We start from the raw sequence: 21,637 nt of genomic DNA, 5'->3' as shown, positions 1-21,637 counted from the left end.
GAATGTGAACTTGTCCGCCCAGTGCTTTCTTTCAGAGTCCAAGTGCTGAAATACCTTTCCTACGAAACAGTGAGAAATGTGCCCAAAGTGAATGAGAAATCTTGTTTTCCCTTGGGTACCAGCAGATCGCCCAGAAAGACTGCATTTACAGAGGAACAATTCAACAGGTTCCCCCGCCCCTGCATCTTGCTCCAGGCCATTCAATGCCTTTCACTGGGAATTCTCCTACACCTGGGCCTCCCCTGAAAGCTGAGCCCACAGGGCTTTCCTGCTTCCACGCACTGATGTCACCGGGAGGCGAGGGCCAAGAGTATGACCGCAGCCTTCTTCAGTTGCCAGAGACAATGCCCAGGTGCAGCCACGTGACCCCCGCCGGCCTCCGTATGGCTCTGAAGTGTTAGGTAACACGCCTCTTAACTGAGCGCCATACCCCCTTAGCATACTGCTCTCTACAATTTTCCTAGGTCCTACCAACTTGGGGAGACTTTATTGAAACAATAGCACACAGTTGGAGCTACTAGCAGAGGAGATAAGGTAGAACAGAACCTTATCACTGACCTGCTAGTTAGCCTGACATTTCTCCATCTTGCAGAAGTGAACACAGAGGCTTATGTACAATGTTAGATGTGGGGCTTGGATGTGGGTCCTAGAGTCCAGTTTTGCTCTAGTTCTCCTTGAGAGAGGGCCAAGGCTAAGAATTATGCAGTAATCTAGGAGACTAAGAATGTGGGAGAAAGGAAGACTGGAAAAATTCTTAGGGGGTGCCTCAGATCCTTTCTGGATTAAGATGGAGTGTTTGTAATTGACACTAGGTTCCTATTAAGTGATAAGCACTGTGCTAATTGCTAACACATCCCATTTAATCCTCACAACCATCTCTTAAGGGAGGCACTTTACTTCCCATTGTACAGGTGAGGAAACTAAATTGTTGAGTGGTGTGCCCAGCATCACTTGACCAGTAGAAGACAGACCTAGAGTTCATATCCAGGATGGCTACCTAGGCTGTCAATACTAAGGCTGAAATACATTTTTATGTTTTTGGCATACTGTTTTTCAATTGAGATAATCTTTACATAGACTGAAATGCACAGATCTTGTTATAGCTTGATAAGCTCTGAAAAATAAGATGTACTCCAGTGAATACACAGATTATCACCACCCCTCCCTGCCAGAAGTTCACCTGTGTCTCCTTTCCAGACAATCCCCACCCACCTCCAGGAGCAACCAATATTCTGATTTCTATCCTATCACCTGGAACAGGGTTATTCTGATCATCCAATCAGTAAACTCTGTGCTGCTGGTGCCCCTCACTCCTTGATGTCCTCGGCTGGGACATCATCCACACGGCTTCCCACTGTCCCTTCGTCTACTCCTGACCCTGGCCAGAAGACACCAGAAGCACGGTGTGAGGCTGTAAGAGCTGCAAATTTTTCAGTTCCCACCCCTAGGATGATTATCTTGGCATATCACAGAGGAGAGAACATGTAAAAACTGTCAAGGGAAGTGGAGACGCCCTTCAAACTGAATTTAGCTATGGGCCAAGTGTGAACCACTGATGAGTGGGCATTTCTCAAAGGAATGGTCCAACAGGCTTTCCCGATTTACAAGCAAGTGGTAAACGCTTCAGGAATTCCAAAGGTCAGGGAAGAAAGAGAAACAGTCCCAGGGCTTTTGTTCTCCCCTCTGCCTGGGTGTAAAAACTGAATGAAAAGGCTGGGGATACTGCTGTTTTTAATTAAACAAGCTTGGGTAAGGACCCAGTGGTCACTGCACCAATGGAATCTAGTCATTTTCGGGGTCCACCAAAATGGGGGGGGAAGAGTTGCCAGGACTTAAATATGCCACTAGGCAACCCCAGGAAACTCCTTTTCATCAGTGTTCTCAGACAAGTGCTGCCAAAGCTGGAAACACATTTGTGTTTTTAGGATCTAATCAAACACAAGATTTAGGTAAGATTAGTTGTGCCTTAAAAAAAAAACTAATGACATCAAATGACTTATTAAAAGCAGCAGTGTTCCCAGTTAATTTTCAAAACAGACCTTTTTTAGGTAGATCTATTTAAACCACTTTCTGAATATGCCAAAGTTAATTGTTCCTCCTGTGTGGGCCACAAAGCTGATTCTCATTAGCTAATGGGTTCCTGCTCAAGCAGGCCAACTTGCTTAGTTGCAGGTGAGTAGGTGAGCATACGCGGCTGCTCCAGAGAACATTACGTTTTATTTTGCTTCCAGTGCCTGTGAATCATACTGACAGTTCCAATATGTTCCCCGCACTTTGAGTTAAAAACAGAATACAGGCGTAGGAGCCAACACCTACATGTGGCAGGCTGTCAATCACAGGCTCTAGAGAATTCAGCTGCAGCAAAGGATGTGGTCAAACACACATGCTAGAAAGTTTAACTTCCACCAAGACCGTTTAAGCTCAGGGCTTCAACACAAACAGTACCACAGCATTCTGACTCCCGGGGCTCTCAACACAGTAACTTTAAATCCACGTCATGAGAAGGGCCTTAACCAATTGCACTTGCTATGGGGCAACTGAAAACGAGCTCAGAAACACAGGCATCCCAACCTACAGTGAAACTTTATAGTCACATGGATGCTCCGGGTCCACCCTAGACACTTCCTGCAACCAGACTGTTAGTTCCTTGCCCCCAAAAAGGGTGTTTTGTTTTTTTTTTAACTTCGTTGCTCAAACCTCAAGTATCTGAGCTCGAAGTCGGTTGTGTTATCTAACACCATGTGGATGACAGTCATTCAACTCCAAATTGCCTTTACCAAACAAGCTGCCAACCCCTTTGTCCTGGAATTCTTCATATCCAACGAATGGAAAGAAGTCACCTTAATACGGAGACACCAGCACCCCCCCCCCCCCCCGGCAAAGAACCCTCCTGTGTGAACTCCATGCTCCATTACTACAACCTTAAACTTTCTGAAGCGTCGTTCTTCCCTTCTTCCCTGTAGATAACTTACATTTGCAACATGATTTGGTTCAAAAAGATGCCGTCCGCTAAATCCATGTACATTGTCAGGTTGTCCTGGTTGCCGCTGCCGAATGAGCCAAAAGTTTTCACCTGCCGGGAAGGCGCGTGGAGAGAAAGACAGGAAGGTCACCCCCGGCGCACTGTCTAAAGCTCTCCAGGGCAAATGCGGGCAGGGCCCGCGTGGGAAAAGGGAGTCACCTACTCTTCCGCAGGCGCCAAGCCCACCCTGCCTCTACCCCCACCCCGCGCCGGGCAACAGACGCAAGATAACAGGAGGAAAACTTCCTCCCCACACTCCTCTCCAGTGTCCCAGAGCGGAAAAAACAAAACAAAACCAAAAGGGACTTTTTAATAAATTTCTCACGTCTTAAATCTACTGGAAATGACTGCGCCGACCCCAGCCTGTACACATGCTCACTCGGAGCCCCCCAATACCCACCGCCACCCACCTGCTGGTCTCAGAGGTTCAGAAACTGCACGAGGATATTTTGGGGAGTAGGTCCTTTTCTCGAGTGGTCAAGCCATAGGTCGCCCAGGTGATTACTCGGACCCTGTCCGCTCCGGGGACGTAGCCCAGCGCCCGGTGGGAACAGGTGTCCCCGCTCAGCCCTTGGCCGGGCCGGGAGTGCGGCTAGGTCCCGCACTGGGCGCGCGGGCTCCCGAGTTAGAAATGCCTCCAGACCCCAGGGCTCAGACCTCGACCTCCGCCAAGAGCACTTGCTGAGTCCCCCGCGTCCCGGGGGCTACCCGGGGCCCCGGGAAGGGAGCTTGTACGGCTACCGCAGGCAGCGGGGAAAGGAGCGGGTGCACCAACAATGGGGCAGGGAGCTGGGCGCACTCACCCAGGTCACCAGCGGGCTCTGCAGGAAGAGCTCCATGAGCTCCGAGACGGTCACGTCCATGCTGAGGCTGTGCCCGCCGGCTCCACGCCCGGGTCCCCCGCGCCGCGACACAAAGCGGCTCTGGCAGCGAGCAACGGGCGCGGGGCTGCGGCGGCTCGCACCCGGGAGACAAAGGCGGGGCGCGAGCCCACGTTCCGCGGCTACGGCGGCCCCGCGCCCCGCCCGGGGCTGGGGGAAGGGGAGGGCCCGCCACTCGGGGAGGAACAATGCGGGCGGCAGCCCCGCCCCTCGGCGGCCCGAGGCAGCCGGGGCGCCGCCTCGCGGTGCCGGGGCCAGGAGCCCGGGCGCGGGCGCGGCTGCGCGGGGCGCCGGGAGGGGGCGGCGGCCCGCACGTGTGCGGGGGGAGGGGCGTCTCCTCGCGGCGTCCCGGCAACCCGCACGTGGGGCCGCCGCCACGCGCCCACGCTGAGCGCAGCCTTCGCGCTCGGGGCCCCCGCACGTGGCGCCTCCCTGCGCGCGTGCGCCTGCGGCGGCCCCGGACGCCAAGTGCGGGCCCGAGCGCGCGGGCGCTGGCGCCCTTCTGCCTCCCGCTGGGGGCGCGCCGGAGGCTGCGGCGCAGCTGCCAGCCCGAGTCGTCCCCGGCCCACCGCACGCTAGGGCACGGCGGAGCCCGATCCCGAGGCTGCCGGCCCGGGGCAGGTGCAGCCCATCGGCCGCGCGGAGCTCCAGCCCCCCCGCCCCAGGTGCCTCCAGGGTCCGAGGCAGAAGAGCGGAGCCCGCGTGCTTCACGGGGCGGGGGGGGTCGGTCTCGCGGGCAGGTAGGGCGCGAGCCCGGGAGTCAAAGGAGGAAACAGTGTTGAGCTTAGATCGTAAGAGCGCGACCTCTTGCGTCCCACCGCGCCACCTGCCTTCTAGAAGTTCCCGCGGGAGGCTGGTGATGTGCCCAAACCGCCCTGGGCCCGCCCCACCTGGGACCCGACCCCCTAAACTACCGTCATTTTGCAGTAGAAGAGCCAACTCCCGGATTCCAAGTTGGAGGACATAGCAGCTTAGTGGAGAGCCACAGGAGAAAGGACAGTGGTCCCAACTGGATGGAAAGCAAGCCCTGGGCCCAGACCGACCTGCTGAGACAGCTGCGGTGGACCCGAGTTCCCGTCCATCTCTGTCACCTCACCTTGGGCTGGTAACAATTTCAGACTACAGTTCATTGTTCAAAGCACTTCATGCGATTTAGTCCTCACGAGTTGTCCGGATAAGCCAACCGGTGCGAGGTTGACCTGAAGAGCCTAGTGTATTGCTCTTCAAGTATACAGTAGGCAAGGCTCCTGGGTGACTCAGTCGGTTAGGCAGTTGACTCGGCCTCAGCTCAGGTCTTGATGTCAAGGTCATGAGTTCGAGCCCCCGGTTGAAATCCATACTAGGGGCGAGCCTCCTTAAAAAAAAAAAAAAAAAAAAAGTATACAGTAGGCACTAAATGGCTGCCGGTTGTGTTGTTAGTAATTTGAAAGTTGGCTGTCAAGTGTTGAGGCTGCGGCATCTGCCGGTGAAGTGTGGTATTGCAGCCGAATTCCGCCGCATCTGGGGCTCTTGAGGTGACATTGTGGCCCCAGGAGCCAAGGGGGGAGATCAGGAGTCCCTAAAGAGAAATGTGGAAGTCAAGGTAACTGGGGTAAAAAGGGGGACAGTACGGAGGAACTAAAATTTCTATCATAGTGGTTTTCTTATGCACCAGAAATGCATTAATCCCTAATTGCACTTATAAAATGTTTGGAAAACAGGTGTGATGGGTATCCACATCCATCTTGTTTAGAATGTCCTTGTTCTGTAAAATATGGAATGCCTGTGAGACCAGAGTGTTTTTCACATTGACCCCAGCTCTTTTGGAGAGACTAAAGTTATTTGATAAGCATACTATTTCACACTGAGAAGCACATTGGATGAATGAATGCTTTCTGACCATTGTGAGGCATTTCTCCTCGTGGTGAGAGAATTTGTCCCTGGGGATATTGGCAGTCCCTGGGCCACAGCCAGGTCAGGAATTTCTGATTTGGGGTCAGTTAGCTGCTGTGTTGGTTCATGATCTTTGATGTATCCGTCATTCATTGCCTCGACCCTGCCTCACCCAGAGAGAACTAGCTCAGCATCCTTGTTCCGTGGGAGGCAGGGGGTCCAGTAAACTAGATGGTGCCCAGGTTACAGGGTTGAAAAGCTTTGAAGGGCTGGACGACCTGGACAGGGTACTTCCTAGAAGCCTCTTAATCCCTGAAATTGGAATAAGAACATTTTCCCCTTATAAGACTTTATAATTTGGGGAGGTCAAGGTGGTGCATGTAGAACAGTTTATGAAGATCTTAATGACTATCTTCCTGATATTCTGCTGGGTTCTATCACTACTTTAATAAGAACTGTTTCCTCTAAGTCTCCGTTGGGGTGGGGCATAAGCTTCAGGGAGCATACACGCAGACCACCTACTAACCACTAAGCAGAGTCCCTCCATCCCTGCCTGAATGACCGTTAGCTTTCACTCTGAGACTTAACCCTTTCTTTAAAATTTTTTCTTGCTCATTTCTGCATAAAAAGTAATTTCTCTGCTTTATACATTGCTTCCTGGACAGAACTATTTTAATTATGTTCTTCATTCTGAAAAGGAATTTAGCTTCCCTTCCTGGAAAATGCTGGCTCAGCACTGTAAGCTAATGGCGTGTCTAGGTTACCTGATAGGAGCTGAAATTATTTGTACAACTTGGGGGTTGAGGGAGGAATGGCTATTTGTTAACATGTCTCTGTATTTGATTTTTTGTTATAACAAGTATATATTACTTTCATGATTTAAAAACAATTTTATCAAAATAGATATAACATAAAACCATCTTAACGATTGAGTGTACAGCTTTAGTAGAATTAAATACATTCACATTGTTATGCAGCCAGCACCACCATTTATCTCCATCACTCTTTTCCTTTTGTACATCTGAAACTCTATACCTATTAAACCATCACTCTCTTCTCCCTCCCCACCCCCCAATCCCTGGCAACCGCCATTCCACTTTGTCTTTAGGATTTTGACTATTCAGAGTACCTCCTATAAGTGGAATCAGACAGCATTTGTCTTTTTGTGACTGGCTTATTTCCCTTAACATAATGTCTTCAAGGTTCATCCATGTTATACCATATTGCAGAATTTCCTTCCTTTTTAAAGCTGAATATTATTCCATTGTATGTATATACCACATTTTGTTTATCCATTTACTGATCAGTAGATACTTGTATTGCTTCTATGCTTTAGCTATTGTGAATGATGCTGCTATAAACACAAGTGTGCAACTACCTCTTTGAGACCTTGCTTTCAGTTCTTTTGAGTTTATACCCGGAAGTGGGATTGCTGGATCCTATGGTAATGCTATTTTTAGTTTTTTTGGGGGGGGCCTCTATCCTATTTTCCACAGTGGCAGTACCATCCATATCCCACCGGCAGAGCACGAGGGTTCTGATTTCTTCACACCCTCCGCAACACTTGTTTTCTGGTTTGATAGTCATCCTAATGGGTGTGATGGTATCTCATTGTAGTTTTGATTTGCATTTCCGTGATGATTCGTGATGTTGAGCATCTTTTCATGTACTTGCCATTTGTATCTTCCGTTTGGAGAAATGTCTATTTTTGAATGTCTTTGGTGGTTGTTATATTTATTTTTTTTAAGTATTTATTTATTTGACAGAGAGGCACAGCGAGAGAGGGAACACAAGCAGGGGGAGTGGGAGAGGGAGAAGCAAGCTTCCCGCCTAGCAGGGAGCCCGATGTGGGGCTCGATCCTGGGACCCTGGGATCATGACCTGAGCTGAAGGCAGACGCTTAACGACTGAGCCACCCAGGTGCCCCTGGTTGTTACATTTAAAGAGTCCTATATATATTCTGAACATGAATCCGTTATCAGATAAGTGATTTGCAAATATCTTCTCTCGTTCCATGGGTTGGCCTTTTTTACTCTCTAGTGTCCCTTGACATACAAATTTTTTTAAATGTTTGCAAAGTCCAACTTGTCTGTTTTTTCTTTTCTTGCCCTATGGCATCATGTCCAAGAGCTCTTTGTCAAATCCAATATCATGAAGCTTTTGTCTTATGGTTTCTTGTAAGTTTTATTGTTTTAGGTACTTGATTCATTTTGAGTTCATGTTTGTATGTGGTCTTAGTTAAGGGTTCAGTTTCATTCTTCTGCATGTGGGTCATCCAGTTTTCCCCGTATGGTTTGTTGAAAAGACCACCTGGGGCGCCTGGGTGGCTCAGTTGGTTAAGCGACTGCCTTCGGCTCAGGTCATGATCCTGGAGTCCCGGGATTGAGTCCCACATCGGGCTCCCTGCTCAGCGGGGGGTCTGCTTCTCCCTCTGACCCTCTTCCCTCTTGTGCTGTCTCTGATTCTCTCAAATAAATAAATAAAATAAAAAAGACCACCTGTTCCCCGTGAATGGTCATGGCACCATTTTGTCATTTTGTCAAAAATCATTTGACCTTCTATGCAAAGGTTTATCTATGGACTCTTAATTCTATTGGTCTAGATGTCTGTCTTTATGCTAATACCACAGTGTTTTGATTACAGTAGCTTTAGAGTAGGCTTTTAAAATTTTCTTTTTACAGTTTGAGGTAAAATTGAACTACAGCAATGTTAAAGGGTGTAACGATTTAACTTACATGTTTGAAATGACCACAAGTAGTTAACACCTATCATTTCATACACAGTGTAAACTAGAATCACCATGTTGTACATTACATTTCCTAGTACTAATTTATCTTGTAACTAGAAGTTTGTACCTTTTGACCATCTTCATCCAATTTTCCCCTTTTGACCACCTTCATCCAATTTCCCCTCCCCCTCAGCCCCTGCCTCTGGGAACCACATTTTCTATAAGTTTGCGTGGGGCTTTTTGGTTTGTGTTTTGTTTTAGATTCCATGTAAAAGTGAAATCATGTGGTATTGGTCTTTCTCTGACTTAGTTCACTTAGCATGATGCCCTCAGGGTCCATCCATGTTGTTGCAAATGACAACATTTCAGTCTTTTTTGTGGCTGAATGGTATTCCACTGTATATGTGTACCACAAATTATTTATCCATTCATCAATCAATAGATGGACACATAGGTTGTTTCCATGTCTAGGCTGTTGTAAATAATGCTGCTATGAACATGGGTATGCAGATATCTTTTTGAGTTAGTACTTTTGGGTTTTTTGGATAAATACCCAGAAGTGGAGTTGCTGGATCATATGTAGTTCTATTTTTAATTTCTTGAGGAACCTCCATACCATTTTCTGCAGTGACTGCACCAGTTTACATCCCCACCAGCCGTGCACCAGGGTTCCCTTTTCTCCACATCCGTGCTAACACTTGGTATCCTTGTCTGTTTGGTCATTCTGACAGGTGTGAGGTAACATGTCGTAGTTTTGATTTGCATTTCCCTAATGATTAGTGATATTGAGTATCTGTTCATATACCTATTGGCCATTCTTATGTCTTTTTTTTTTAAGATTTTATTTCTTTGGGAGAGAAAGTGCATGCAGGAGCGCGAGTGAGGGGGGAGGGAGGGGCAAAGGGAGGGGCAGACCCCCCCCTGAGCAGGGACCCTGAGGCAGGACTCAATCCCAGGATCCTGAGATCATGACCTGAGCCTAAGGCAGACACTTAATGGACTTAGCCACCCAGGCACCCCATTCTTATATCTTCTTTGGAAAAATATCTATTCAGGTCCTTTGCCCATTTTTTAATTGGATTATTTGTTCTTTTGCTATTGAGTTGTATGAGTTCATTATATATTTTGAATATGAATCCCTTAGCAGATACATGGTTTGCAAATATATTTTCCCATTCTGTAGGTTGTCTTTTCATTTTGTTGATCATTTCTTTTGCTGTGCAGAAACTTTTTAGTTTGATGTAGTCCCTCTTGTTTATCTCTGATTTTGTCACTTGTGCTTTAGGTGTCCTATCTAAAAAAAAAGACCCATGTCAAGAATCTTTTTTTCCTATATTTTCTTCTAGGATTTTCATGGTTTCCAGTCTTATATTTAAATGTAAATCCATTTGGGGTGCCTGGGTGGCTCAGCTGGTTAAGCGACTGCCTTCGGCTCAGGTCATGATCCTGGAGTCCCAGGATCGAGTCCCGCATCGGGCTCCCTGCTCGGCAGGGAGTCTGCTTCTCCCTCTGACCCTCTTCCTTCTCGTGCTCTCTGTCTCTCATTCTCTCTCTCTCAAATAAATAAATAAAATCTTTAAAAAAAAATAAAAATAAAAAATGTAAATCCATTTGGAGTTAAATTTTGTGAGTGGTGTAAGATAGGGGTCTAGTTTCATTCTTTTACCTACAAATATCCTTTTTCATGGCACCATTTATTGAAGAGACTGTCTTTTCTCCATTGAGTATTCTTGGCTCCCTTGTCAAATATTAGCTGATCATACATGCAAGAGTTTATTTCTAGGGTCTTAGTTCTGTTCCTTTGGTCTATATAATGTTTTTTATGCCAATATAGTATTTTGATTACTGTATCTTTATAATATAGGTTAAAATCAGGAAGTGATTATGATGCTTCCTGCTTTGTTCTTTCTTATAATTGCTTTAGCTATTCAGGGTCTTTTGTGGTTCCATATAAATTTTATGATTTTTTTTTTTACTTGTTAAAAAATGCTATTGGAACTTAATAGGGATTGCATTAAATCTATAGATGGGTTTGGGTACTATGGACACTTTAACAATATTAATTCTTGCAATCTATGAACACAGCATACCTTTACATTTATTTGTATCTTCTGTTTTTTTCATCATGTGTTATAGTTTTGGGTATAGAGATCTTTCACTGTCTTGGCTAAATTGTTCCTAAGTATTGTTTTTGATGCTATTATAAATAGGATTTTTTTTCTTTTTCAAATAGTTTATTATTACTGTATACAAATGCTACAAATTTTTGTATGTTAATTCTGTATCCTGCAACTTTACTGAATTTGTTGATTAGATCTGTTAGGGTTTTTTACATATAAAATCATATCTGCAAATACAGAAAATTTCACTTCTTCCTTTCCATTTCTGATCCCTTATATTTATTTTTCTTGCCCAATTACTCTGGCTAGGACTTCCAGTACAAGGTTGAATAGGAGTAGTGAGAGTGGGCACCCTTGTCTTGTTTCTGATCTTAGAGCAAAGGCTTCCAACCTTTCACCATTGAGTACGATGTTGGCTGTGGGCTAGTCCTATGTGGCCTTTGTTATGTGGAGATATGTTCCTCCTACAGCTAATATGTGAAGAGGTTTTATCATGAATGGATGTCGAATTTTGTCAAATGCTTTTTCTGTGTCTATTGAAATGATATATGATTTTTTTTCCTTTCATTCTATAAGATGTATCGCATTGATTTGTGCATATTGAATCATCCTGGCATCCCAGGGGTAAATTCCATTTGATCATGGTGAATGATCTTTTTAATGTGCTGCTGAGTTCAGTTTGCGAGTATTTTACTAAGAATTTTTCGGCTTTGATATCAAGGTAAGGCTAACCTCGTAAAATGAGTTCAGGAATGTTTCCTCCTCTTCTATGTTTTTTATTTTGGGGGTTTTTTGAGACATAATTAATAACATTATGTTAGTTTCAGGTATACTTCATAATTATTCAGTATTCGTATGTGTTGCAAAGTGATGACCGCAATAAGTCTAGTTAACATGTCACTGTACATAGTTATAGTATTTCTTTTCTTGTCAGAAGAGCTTTTAAGATTTACTCTGTTTGCAACTTTCAAATAGGCAATACAGTATTACCTATAGTCACCAAGCTGTACATTATATACCCTTGACTTATTTTACAACTGGGAGTTTGTACCTTTTGACTCACCTATTTCCCTACTCCCCCACAACCCCCTCCCCACTGCCAACCTCCAAACTGTTCTTTGTGGGTTTGTTTAAGATTCCACATATAAACTATATCAAACAATATTTGTTTTTCTTTGACTTCACTTAGCACAATGTTCTCACGGTCCATCCATGTTGTCGCAAATGGCAACATTTCATTATTTTTTATGGCTGAATAATGCCATTGTACATATGTACCACATTTTCTTTCTCCATTCATTGATCGATGGACACTTAGGTTGTTTCCATATCTTGGCTCTTGTAAATAACGCCATGAACATGGTATGGGGGTGCATATATCTTTTTGAGTTAATGTTTTTGTTTTCTTCAGATAAGTACCCAGAAGTGGAGTTGCTGGATCATAATGTTAATTATATTTTTAATTTTTTGAGGAAGAGCCATACTGTTTTCCATAGGGGCTGCATTAATTTACATTTCCACCAACAGTGCACAAAGTTTCCCTTTTCTCTCACCAACACTTATTATTTGTCTCTTTGATAATAACCATTCTAACAGGTGTGAGGTGATGTCTCATTATGGTTTCGATTTGTTTTCCCTAGTGGTTTGTGAGCATCTTTTCATATATCGGCCATATGTAAGTCTCTTTGGAAAAATGTCCTTTTTTTTTTAAGATTTTATTTGACAGAGAGCGAGCACAAGCAGGGGGAGTGGCAGGGAGAGAGGGTAAAGCAGACTCCCTGCTGAACAGGGAGCTGGACACAGGACTTAATCCCAGGACCCCAGGATCATGACCTGAGTGGAAGGCAGATGCTTAACCGACTGAGCCATCCAGGCACCCCTCTTTGGAAAAATGTCTATTCAGATATTCTTCCCATTTCCAAATCAGGCTGTTTGGGGGGCTTTTTTTCCCCCCTTGTTTGGTATCATTGTATGAGTTCTTTTTATATTGGGGCTATTAACCTTTTGTCAGATACATAATTTCCAAATATTTTCTCCCATTTATTAGGCTGCCTTTTCCATTTTGCTGATGGTTTCTTTTACTATGCAGAGGCATCTTAGTTTGATGTAGTTCCATTAGTTTATTTTTGCTTTTGTTGCCTTTGTTTTTGGTGTCAGATTTAAAAAATAGCACCGAGACCAATGTCATGGAGATTACAGCCTGTATTTTCTTTCAGGAGCTTTACGGTTTCAGGTGTTATGTTCAAGTCTTTAATTCCTTTTGAGCTAATTTTTATGTATGGCATGAGATACTCATCCAGTTTCATATTTCTACATGTCGCTGTTCAGTTTTCACAGTATCACTTACTGAGAAGGCTGTCCTTTCCCCATTGTGTATCATTGGCTCCTTTGTTGTAAATTAATTGACCATTTATGCATGGGTTTATTTCTGGGCTCTCTATTCTGTCCCCTTGGTCTGTGTGTCTGTTTTTATGCTGCTACCATACTGTTTGGATTACTGTAGCTTTGTCACGTAGTTTGAAATCAGAGCATGATGCTTCCCACTTTGTTGTTGTTTTTCAGGATTGGTTTGACTATTCATAGTCTTTGGTGGTTCTATACAAATTTTAGAATTGTTATTTTTTTCAAGATTTTATTTGATGGAGAGAGAGAGAGAAAGAGAAAGGAGAGAGAGAGAAAGCTCGAGCAGGGGGAGGGGCAGAGGGAGAGGGAGAAGCAGACTCCCCTGCTGAGCAGGGAGCCCGATGCGGGGCTCCATCCCAGGACCCTGAGATCATGACCTGAGCCAAAGGCAGATGCTTAACTGACTGAAACACCCACGTACCCCTAGATTTGATATTTTTTTGGCAAGTATAGTTCGTGGGAGTTGATGTGTACTTCCACCAGGAGGCATATAACATCTGTGATATTAGCATTGTTTGGGGATCCATTAATTTATTAGGAGTTGTCAATGATTTTTTTAAAGAATTTATTTATTTGAGAGAGAGCGCGCACACACAAGTGAGGTGAGGGGCAGAGGGAGGAGCCGACTCACCTCTGAGCAGGGAGCCTGATCCGAGGCTTGATCCTGGGACTCCGGGATCACGACCCGAGCTGAAGGCAGATGCTTAATCCACTGAGCCACCCAGGCGCCCCCAGGATTGTTCTATTTCTGTGAAAAATGCTATTAGAATTTGATAGGAATGGCATTGAATCTGTAGTTTGTGGGGATTGTATGGGCATTTTAACAATATTCGCCCAGTTCCTCTGCATGAATATCTTCCATTTGTTTGTATTTTGTAGTTCTTCTATTTCTTTTTCTCTTGCTCTCTGTTGTGGTTTGATGAATTGCTTTAGTGGTGTGCTTAGATTCCTTTCTCATTATCTTTTGTGTATCTGCTATAGGTTTTGCTTGTGCTTACCATGAGGATTACTTAAAACAATTTCTAACAGTCTATTTATAACATTTTAAATTGATAACAACTTAAGTTTGAAGGCATTCTGAAGCTCTGCATTTCTACCCCCCCCATGTTTTATGTTTTTGATGTCACATCTCACATCTTTTAATGTTGTGTATCCCTTTACTAATTATTGTATAGTTATTTTTGCTACTTTTGTCTTTTAACCTTCATACTAGCTTTATGTGATTCATCTACTGTCTTTACTGTATGTTTACCTTTGCCAGTGAGGTTTCTTCTGTCATATGTTTTCTCATTACTAGTCAGCCTAAAGAAGTCCCTTCGACGTGTCTTCTAGGGCTGGTTTAGTGATGATGAAATCCTTTAGCTTCTGCGTGTCTGGAAAACTCTCTCTCTCCCTCAATCCTGAGTAATAATTTTTTCAGGCGGATTATTTTTGGTTGGAAGTTGTGTCTTTTAGCACTTTTTTTAAATTAAGTTTATTTTAATCCAGGATAGTTAATATATAGTGTTACATTAGTTTCAGGAGTACAATATAGTGATTCAGCAATTCTATACATTACTCAGTGCTCATCACGGTAAGTGTATTCTTCATCCCCATCATATGTTTCACTCACCCCGCCCCCCAGCTCCCCACTGGTAACCAGCAGCTTGTTCTCTGTAGGAAAGAGTCTTTCTTCGTTTGTCTCTTTTTTTTCCCTTTGTTCATTTGTTTTGTTTCTTAAATTCCACATGAGTGAAATCATATAATTGTTTTTCTCTGACTTATTTTGCTTAGCATTATACTCTCTAGCTCCATCTGCACTGTTGCAAATGGCAAGATTGCATTCTTTTTTATGACTGAATAATATTCCATCGTACATATACACACCACATCTTCATTCATCAGTCGATGGACACTTGACCTATTTCCATAATTTGGCTATTGTAAATAATGCTGCAATAAACATAGGGGTGCATATATCCCTTTGATGTAGTGTTTTTGAACTTTTTGGGTAAATACCCAGTAGTGTGATTGCTGGATCTCAGGGTCGTTTTATTTCTAACTTTTTGAGGAACCTTCATACTGTCTTCAGGCTGCATCAGTTTGCATTTCCACCCACCATGTACGAGGGTTCGTTTTTCTCCACATCCTTGCCAGTACTTGTTTTTTCTTGTGGCTTTTATTTTAGCTATTCTGACAGGTGTGAGGTGATATCTCATTGTAGTTTTGAGTTGCATTTCCCTGATGATGAGTGGTGTTGAGCATCTTTTTTTTTTTTTTTAAGATTTTATTTATTTATTTGACAGAGAGAGAAATAGCGAGAGCAGGAACACAAGCAGGGGGAATGGGAGAGGGAGAAGCAGGCTTCTTGCCGAGCAGGGAGCCTGATGTGGGACTCGATCCCAGGACCCTGGGATCATGACCTGAGCCGAAGGCAGACGCTTAACGACTGAGCCACCCAGGTGCCCAATGTGTTGAGCATCTTTTTATGCGTCTATTGACGATCTGATCTGTATGTCTTCTTTGGAGAAATGTGTGTTCATGTCTTCTGCCCATTTTTAAATTGGATTATTTGGTTTTGAGGGGTGTTGAGTTGTATAAATTCTTTATATTTTAGATACTAGCCCTTTATCAGATATGTCATTTGCAAATATCTTCTCCCATTCTGTAGGTTGCTTTTTAGCTTTCTTGATTGTTTCCTCCACTTTGCAGAAGCTTTTTATTTTGGTATAATCCTAATAGTTTATTTTTGCTTTCATTTCCCTTGCCTGAAGAGTCGTATCTAGAGGGGCGCCTGGGTGGCTCAGTCGTTGGGCATCTGCCTTCATCTCAGGTCATGATCTCAGGATCCTGGGATCAAGCCCCGCATTGGGCTCCCTGCTCGTCAGGAAGCCTGCTTCTCCCTCTCCCACTCCCCCTGCTTGTGTCCCCTCTCTCGCTGTGTCTCTGTCTCTGTCAAATAAATAAATAAAATCTTTAAAAAAAAAGTCATATCTAGGAAAATGTTGTTATGGCCTATGTCAGAGAGATTACTGCCTTTGCTGTCTTCTAGGATTTTTACAGTTTAAGGTTTCATGTTTAGATTTTAAATTCACTTCGAGTTTATATTTGTGTATGATGTAAGAAAGTGGTCCAGTTTCATTATTTTGCCTGTAGCTGTCCAGTTTTCCCAACATCATTTGTTGAAGAGACCATCTTTTTCCCATTCTATGCTCCTTCTTCCTTTGTCAGAAATTAATTGACCATATAATTGTGGGTTTATATCTGGATTTTCTATTCTGTTCCATTGATCTATGTGTCTATTTCTGTGCCAGTACCATAGTATTTTGATTACTCTAGCTTTAAATATAACTTGAAGTCTGGAATTGTAATACCTCCAATTTTGTTTTTGTTTTTGTTTTCAAGATTGCTTTGGCTATTTGGGGTCTTGGTTCCATACAAATTTTAGGATTGTTCTCATTCTGCAAAAAATGCTGTTGGTACTTTGATAGGAATTGCATTAGATCTGTAGGTTTCTTTGGGTAGTATATACATTTCAACAGTATTTGTTTTTCCCAATCTGTGAGCATCTTCCGTCTATTTTGTGTTGTCTTCAATTTCTTTCATCAGTGTTTTATAGTTTTCAGAGTACAGGTCTTTCACCTCTTTGGTTAAGTTTTTTCCTAGGTATTTTTTTGTTTTTGCTGCAGCTGTAAATGGGATTGTTTTCTTAATTTCACTTTCTGCTGCTTCATTATTAGGATATAGGAATGCAACACATTTCTGTATGTTAATTTTGTATCCTGCAACTGTACTGAATTCATTTATCAGTTCTAGTAGGTTTTTGGTGGAGTCTTCAGGCTTTTCTGTATATAATATCATCTGCAAGTAGTGAAAATTTTACTTCTTCCTTACTACTTTGGATGACTTTTACCTCTTTTTTTCATGTTTAATTCCAGTACTATGTTGAATAAAGGTGGTGAGAATGGACACCCTTTTCTTGTTCCTAAATTTAGGGGAAAAGCTTTCAGTTTTTTCCCTATTGAGTATGATAGACACTGTGGGTTTTTCATATAAGGGCTTTATTCTGTTGAGGTATGTTCCCTCTAGACCTACTTTGTTGAGAATTTTTATCACAAAGGGATGTTGTACTTTGTAATGCTTTTTCTGCATCTCTTGAAATGCTCATAGGGTTTTTATCTCACTGATGTGATGTATCCCACTGATTGACTTGCAAAAATTGAACCACCCTTACTTCCTGGATAAATCCCACTTGATCATGGTGAATGATTTTTTTTTTTAATGTATTGTTGGATTTGGTTTGTTAGTATTTCGTTGAGGATTTTTGCTGTATGTTCATCAGAGATATTGGCCTATAGTTCTCTTTTTTTTGTGGTGCCTTTATCTGGTTTTGGTAACAGGGTGATACTGGCCTCAGAATGAATTTGGAAGTTTTCCTTTCTCTTCTATTTTTTGGGATAGTTTGAGAGGAATAGGTATTAACTCTTCTTTAAATGTTTGGTAGAATTCACCAAACTATCTTGTCCTGGACCAGCTATCTGGTCCTGGACTTTTGTTTGTTGGGAATTTTTTTTTAAAGATTTTATTTATTTATTTGACAGAGAGAGACACAGCAAGAGAAGGAACACAAGCAGGAGGAGAGGGAGAGGGAGAAGCAGGCTTCCCGCTGAGCAGGGAGCCCATTGCGGGGCTCGATCCAAGGATCCTGGGATCATGACCTGAGCCGAAGGCAGACGCTTAACGACTGAGCCACCCAGGTGCCCCTGTTGGGAATTTTTTTGATTACTGATCCAATTTGCTGGTAATTGGTCTGTTCAAATTATCTATTTCTCCTTGCTTTGGTTTTGGTAGGTTATGTATTTCTAAGAATTTATCCATTTCTTCTAGATTGTCCAATTTGTTAGCATATAATTTTTTATAATATTGTCTTACAATTTTTATTTCTGTGGTGTTTCCTCCTCTTTCATCTGTGATTCTTTGGGTCATTCTCTCTGTCTCGCTCTCTTATGAGTCTGGCTGGAAGTTTATAAATATTTTTGATCTTTTCAAGGGACCAGCTTCTGGTTTCATTGATCTGTTTTATTTGTTTGTTCCTATATCATTTATTTCTGCTCTGATCTTTATTCTGTCCTTCTGCTGGTTTGGAGTTTTGTTTGTTAAATCCATTTGACCCAGTCTGTCATTTAAAGCCACTGTTTCCTTGTTGATTTTCTGTTCGGAGGATCTGTCCATTGACATAAATTGGGTCTTAAAATTTCCTACTATTAGGGGCACCCAGGTGGCTCAGTCGTTAAGCATCTTCCTTCGGCTTAGGTCATGATCTCAGGGTCCTGGGATCGAGCCCTGCATCAGGCTCCTCGCTCTGCGGGAAGCCTGTTTCTCCCTCTCCCGTTCCCCCTGCTTGTGTTCCCTCTCTCGCTGTGTCTCTCTCTGTCAAATAAATAAATAAAATCTTAAAAAAAAAATTTCCTAGTATTATTATATTACTCTTGATTAATTCATTTATGTTTGTTATTCACTGTTTTATGTATTTGGGTGCTCCCATGTGGGGTGCATAAATATTGACAGTTGTTAAATATTGTTAGATTGTGCCCTTTATTATTATATAGTGTCCTTTTGTTTCTTTTTACAGACTCTTTTAAAGTTTGTTTTGTTCGTGTAAGTATTGCTACTCTGGCTTTCTTTTGACATCCATTTGCATGGTAAATATTTTTCCATCCCCTCACTTTCAATCTGAGGGTGTCTTTAGGTCTTAAATGAGTCTCTTGTAGGCAGCATATAGATGGGTTGTATTTTTTTTTTCAATCTACTCTGTCACCCTATGTCTTTTGATTGGAACATTTAGTCCATTTACATTTGATGTAATTATTGATATATATTTATTGTCATTTTGTTACTTGTTTTTTGGTTGTTTTTGTAGTTTTCTGATCTCTTATTCTTGTTCTTTCATGGTTGCTGGTTTTCTTTAGTGATATATGTGGATTCCTTCTCTTTATTCTTTGCGTATCAGTGGTTTTTGATTTGTGGTTACCCTTAGGTTCATATATAATGTCTTCTGCATATAGCAATCTGTATTAAGTTGATGGTCATTTAAATTCAAGCCCATTCTTTTCTCCTCTTCCCACCCCACCGATGTGTTAAGTGTCATATTTTACATCCTTTTATTTTGTGAATCCTTGACTGACTTTTTACAGAAATACCTATTTTTACTGCTTTTGTGTTTCATGCTTTTCATACTCATTTATGATCTTTCCACTCAAAGGGTCCCCGTTAATATTTCTTGTAGGGCTAGTTTAATGGTCATGAACTCCTTTAGTTTTTGTTTGAGAAACTCTTTCCTTCTATTTTGAATGATAGCCTTGCTGGATAGATTATCTTGGCTGTGGATTTTTCCCTTTCAGCACCTTGAATATATCATGCCATTCTCTTCTGACTTGCAAGGTTTCTGCTTGTAAATCTGCTGATAGCTGCATGGGGTTTCCCTTGTATGTAACTGTCTTCTTTTGGTGATTAAAAATTTTTTTCTTTGTCATCACTTTTTGCCATTTTGGTGTGGACCTCTTCAGGTTGATTTTGGGGGTGGGGTGGGGGGGAATCTCTGTGCCTCCTAGATCTGGATATCTGTTTACTTCCTCAGATTCAGGACGTTTTCAGCTATTATTTTTCTATTTTTTTAATATTTATTTTAGAAAGGGAGGAGGGGCAGGGGGAGAGGGAAAGAGTCTTAAGCAGACTCCATGCTGAATGTGGAGCCTGACATGGGGCTCAGTCTCACGACCCTGAGATCATGGCCTGAGCCAAAACCAAGAGTCAGACGCTTGACTCACTATGCCACCCAGACACCCCATCAGCTATTATTATTTTTTTTAAGGATTTTATTTATTTATTTGAGAGAGAGAGCATGAGGCAGAGGGAGAGGGAGAGAGAATCTGAGAGAGAAAGAGAGCACATGAGAGGGGGGAGGGTCAGAGGGAGAAGCAGACTCCCTGCTGATCAGGGAGCCCAATGAGGGACTTGATCCAGGGACTCCAGGATCATGACCTGAGCCAAAGGCAGTCGCTTAACCAACTGAGCCACCCAGGCGCCCAGCTATTATTTCTTTAAATAAATTTTCTGTCCCCTTTTCTCTCTTTTCTGGGATCCCTATAATGTGAATGTTATTATGCTTGATGGAGTCACTGAGTCCCCTTAGTCTATTCTCAATTTGAATAGTTCTTTTTCTCTCATTTGCTCAGCTTGGTTACTTTTCATAACTCTGTCTTCCAGGTCATTAATTTATTCCTCTGCTTCCTGTAGCCTTCTATATATTCCGTCCAGTGTATTTTTAATTTCATGTATTATGTTCTTCATCTCTGATTGGTTCTTTTTTATCTCTTTTTTAAGGGTCTCACTGATGTTTTCCACTCTTTTTTTTAGAGATAGACTTATTAGAGTGTGTGCTTGGGGAGGGAGGGGCAAAGGGAGAGGGAGGAAGAGAATCTCAAGCAGACTCCCCACTGAGCGAGGAGCCCAACATGGGGCTCAGTCTCACACCCCGGAGATCATGATCTGAGCCAAAATCAAGAGTCAGTTGCTTAACTGACTGAGCCACCAGGTGCCCAGATGTCCTCCACTCTTTTTTCAAGTCCAGTGAGTGTCTTCATGATTATTACTTTAAATTCTCTATCAGGCATTACTTATTTCAGTTTCATTTAAGTCTCTTGCTGTGCTTTGGTCCTCTTCTTTCATTTGGGACATATTCCTCTGTCTCCTCATTTTGTCTAATTCTGTGTCTGTTTCTTTGTGTTAAGAAAGTCAACTGCATCTCTTGCTCTTAAAGGTATTGGCCTTATGGAGAAGAGGTTGTAGTGCCCTGCAGTGCAGTGTCCCCTGTCCACAGCACCTGGTGCTTCAGGGAGTGTCTCCTATGTGTGCTGCCTATGCTCTGCTCTTGAGTCCTGGCCTCTTGTCCCTTCAGTTCATTTGTTTGCACAGGCTCTCTTTGCCTGTTGTGGGTAGTGTTTGGTCCCCAGCCAGGTGTCTTTTAGCACTTCGAATGTATCATGCCACTCCCTTCTAGCCTGCAAAGCTTCTGCTGAAAAATCTGCATATAGTCTCGTTGAGATTCCTCTGTATGCAGCAAGCTTTTTGTTTTTTGTGTTTTTTTTCCTCTTGGTGCTTTCAGTATTCTTTGTTTTTAACTTTTGACATTTCCATTATAATGTGTCTTGTGGGTCTCTTTGGATTTGTCTTATTTGGAACATTTTTGGTTTCCTGGATCTGAATGTCTGTTTCCTTCCTGAAGTTAGAGACATTTTCAGCAATTATTTTTTAAAATGAGTTTTCTGCCCCTCTTTCTTCTCCTTCGGGGTCACCTGTAGTGCAAATATTGGTCCTTTTGATGTCCCATAAGCCTCAGGCTGTCTTCATTTTTTATTTTTTTTTTTAGAATTTTTTAAATTTATTCATTTGAGACAGAGATACAGAGTGAGAGAGAGAGAGAGAGAGCAGGAGCAGTGGGGAGAGGCAGAGGAAGAGGAAGAAGCAGATTCCCTGCTGAGCAGGGAGCCCAATGTGGGGCTCGATCCCAGGACCCTAGGATCATGACCTGAGCTGAAGGCAGATGCTTAACCATCTGAGCCACCCAGGCGCC

General features: G+C 42.9%; 1 protein-coding gene and 1 long non-coding RNA gene across 2 annotated transcripts in view; one reads left to right on the top strand and one right to left on the bottom strand.

Annotated features, from left to right (window-relative positions):
- The window catches only part of CCDC88C (coiled-coil domain containing 88C), a 120,869-nt gene extending 116,826 nt beyond the window's left edge, over positions 1 to 4,043 (bottom strand). Inside the window, exons 1-2 of the mRNA XM_034992781.1 lie at positions 3,826 to 4,043; positions 2,973 to 3,073 (exon numbers count right to left, since the gene is read on the bottom strand). Coding sequence (XP_034848672.1) covers positions 2,973 to 3,073; positions 3,826 to 3,885 — 161 coding nt within the window. The 5' untranslated portion in view covers positions 3,886 to 4,043. The remainder of the gene's footprint in view (positions 1 to 2,972; positions 3,074 to 3,825) is intronic.
- Positions 4,044 to 4,442: 399 nt separating this feature from the next.
- Positions 4,443 to 21,637, top strand: part of LOC118002440 — a 68,406-nt gene continuing 51,211 nt past the window's right edge. Inside the window, exons 1-2 of the long non-coding RNA XR_004677053.1 lie at positions 4,443 to 4,568; positions 4,831 to 5,008. This is a non-coding gene — a long non-coding RNA (uncharacterized LOC118002440). The remainder of the gene's footprint in view (positions 4,569 to 4,830; positions 5,009 to 21,637) is intronic.

Source organism: Mirounga leonina, unplaced genomic scaffold (assembly GCF_011800145.1).
Source record: "Mirounga leonina isolate KUSES-001 unplaced genomic scaffold, KU_Mleo_1.0 Mir_82, whole genome shotgun sequence".
Lineage (NCBI taxonomy): Eukaryota > Metazoa > Chordata > Mammalia > Carnivora > Phocidae > Mirounga > Mirounga leonina.
This window is presented reverse-complemented; position numbering and strand designations above follow the sequence as displayed.